This window comes from Poecilia formosa, unplaced genomic scaffold (genome assembly GCF_000485575.1).
Source record: "Poecilia formosa unplaced genomic scaffold, Poecilia_formosa-5.1.2 Scaffold497, whole genome shotgun sequence".
Lineage (NCBI taxonomy): Eukaryota > Metazoa > Chordata > Actinopteri > Cyprinodontiformes > Poeciliidae > Poecilia > Poecilia formosa.
The window spans coordinates 55,955-57,690 of record NW_006800436.1 but is presented as its reverse complement, the minus strand read 5'-3'; the positions used below and the strand labels follow the sequence as shown (position 1 = coordinate 57,690).

Sequence of the window (1,736 nt, the reverse complement as noted above, 5' to 3'; positions counted from 1 at the left end):
ATGCTCTCCGTCTAAAAACAGCCGTGAACTTTGGGAGCGTCTGCAGCTTCGCTCTTCCTGTTGAGTCTGAATTCAAACCACGAAGTGAAAAAAACGAGGGCCGCTCCGATTTCACCCGGCGCTCGGTGGGAGCAGCTTTATCCCGATTCAGACGGAAAGATTAGCTTTGGAAAAGGCACAGAATGAAACAGAAACACAGAGCTGCTCCAAGAATGACCTCTTAAAGAGACGGTGCGTCTCATCTTTACCTGGTGAAAACATGTTTTACAGCCTCAACGTTCAGTTGAGGTTGAATCTTTGTCTCAGAAGAAACAGAAATTATTCATCTGAATTTAAATTAAATTGGACCGGGTTTTTCCTTCCATGCTGCGTGACGTGGGAAAATGTCCTGATAAAAGGGAAATAATGAGTATGTGTTCATAAACCCAGTCAGTGGTTCTGAGCCCAGAGTGGAGCGGTTCTGGTTCTGTGACGCTCACCACTTGCAGCAGAGCCAGGTATCCGGCGCCGACGTTGTCGAAGTTGACCTTGACCTTGGTCCAGTAGTGCTGCGAGGTGTCGTTGGCGGCGTTGCACTCGGACCGGTTGTTGATGATCGAGGCGTCGTACACGAAGCCGGTCCGGTTGACGCAGCGGCCGAACTTCCCGGCGAAAAGGTTGACGCCCATGATGCTGAAGATGAGCCAGAAGATCAGGCAGACCAGCAGCACGTTCATGATGGAGGGGATGGCGCCGATCAGGGCGTTCACCACCACCTGCAGACAGACCGGACCGGGTCAGCGGGTCCAGACGGCAGAACGGCGGTTTGATGGTCGGGTGGAACCAGGAGTTCAGATATTGAAGTTTAGCTTTAAAGCCAAAATGTCCCAGGAGGACGGAGTGATCATCATCATCATCATCATCATCAAGACAAAATACATCCAGCATTTCCTCAGAGACGCACTGTAAACACTGAGTCTGTTGGGTTTACTGTGCTGGGTTTGGGTCGGTGTCCGTCCAGCGGATTATCATCAGAACTGATTCATGACTTTAAAACCAAACTGAAGCAAATCAAATTATTTCCCAACAGTTTAATCTGAATTATGTTTCATTCATTTAAAAACATTCTGGTTGGATCTGCTCCGTTTCCTGCAGCCTGATGGAAACGGTCCAGTCATTTCTACCCATAATGCACCTCTTCACAGAAACCCAAGCAGAGCAGAGAGGAAGAGCAGAGAGGAAGAGGAGGACGAAGGTTCATGTGGACCCGAGTCGCAGCGCCTGCAGAACTCAGCAAGAATAGAAACTCGTTTCCTTTAATGTTTGGAGAAAATAAAATTTTTATTCCCTAAAGAAATTTGACATGTTTTAAATACTTGATCTGATTTCAGGCCAGATTGTCACTGATTTATTTTTCTTCCAGCCTTTAAATAAGTTTTATACACAATAACAACATTTTATGATCCTGTTGTGGAGCTGCAGGAGTTTGGACTCGGTTCTGGTGGTTCTGCAGAACGCCGACCCGGTTCCACTCAGTAATACTGAAACCTGGAGGGACTGAAAACTGACAGGAGAAACGATGGTTAGACTGAGACATGAGAGGGACAGGAGGACAGAGGGACAGATGGACAGATGGACAGGAGGACAGAGGGACAGGAGGACAGAGGGACAGATGGACAGGAGGACAGATGGACAGGAGGACAGAGGGACAGGAGGACAGAGGGACAGATGGACAGGAGGACAGATGGACAGGAGGA

The 1,736-nt window shown here is 48.3% G+C and overlaps 1 protein-coding gene across 2 annotated transcripts in view; it reads right to left on the bottom strand.

The window, feature by feature from the left end:
* Positions 1–1,736, bottom strand: part of LOC103156754 (sodium channel protein type 5 subunit alpha-like) — a 60,791-nt gene that overhangs the window by 9,688 nt on the left and 49,367 nt on the right. For both annotated transcript variants that reach the window (XM_016664565.1, XM_016664566.1), the window contains exon 18: positions 480–755. In XM_016664565.1, coding sequence (XP_016520051.1) covers positions 480–755 — 276 coding nt within the window. The remainder of the gene's footprint in view (positions 1–479; positions 756–1,736) is intronic.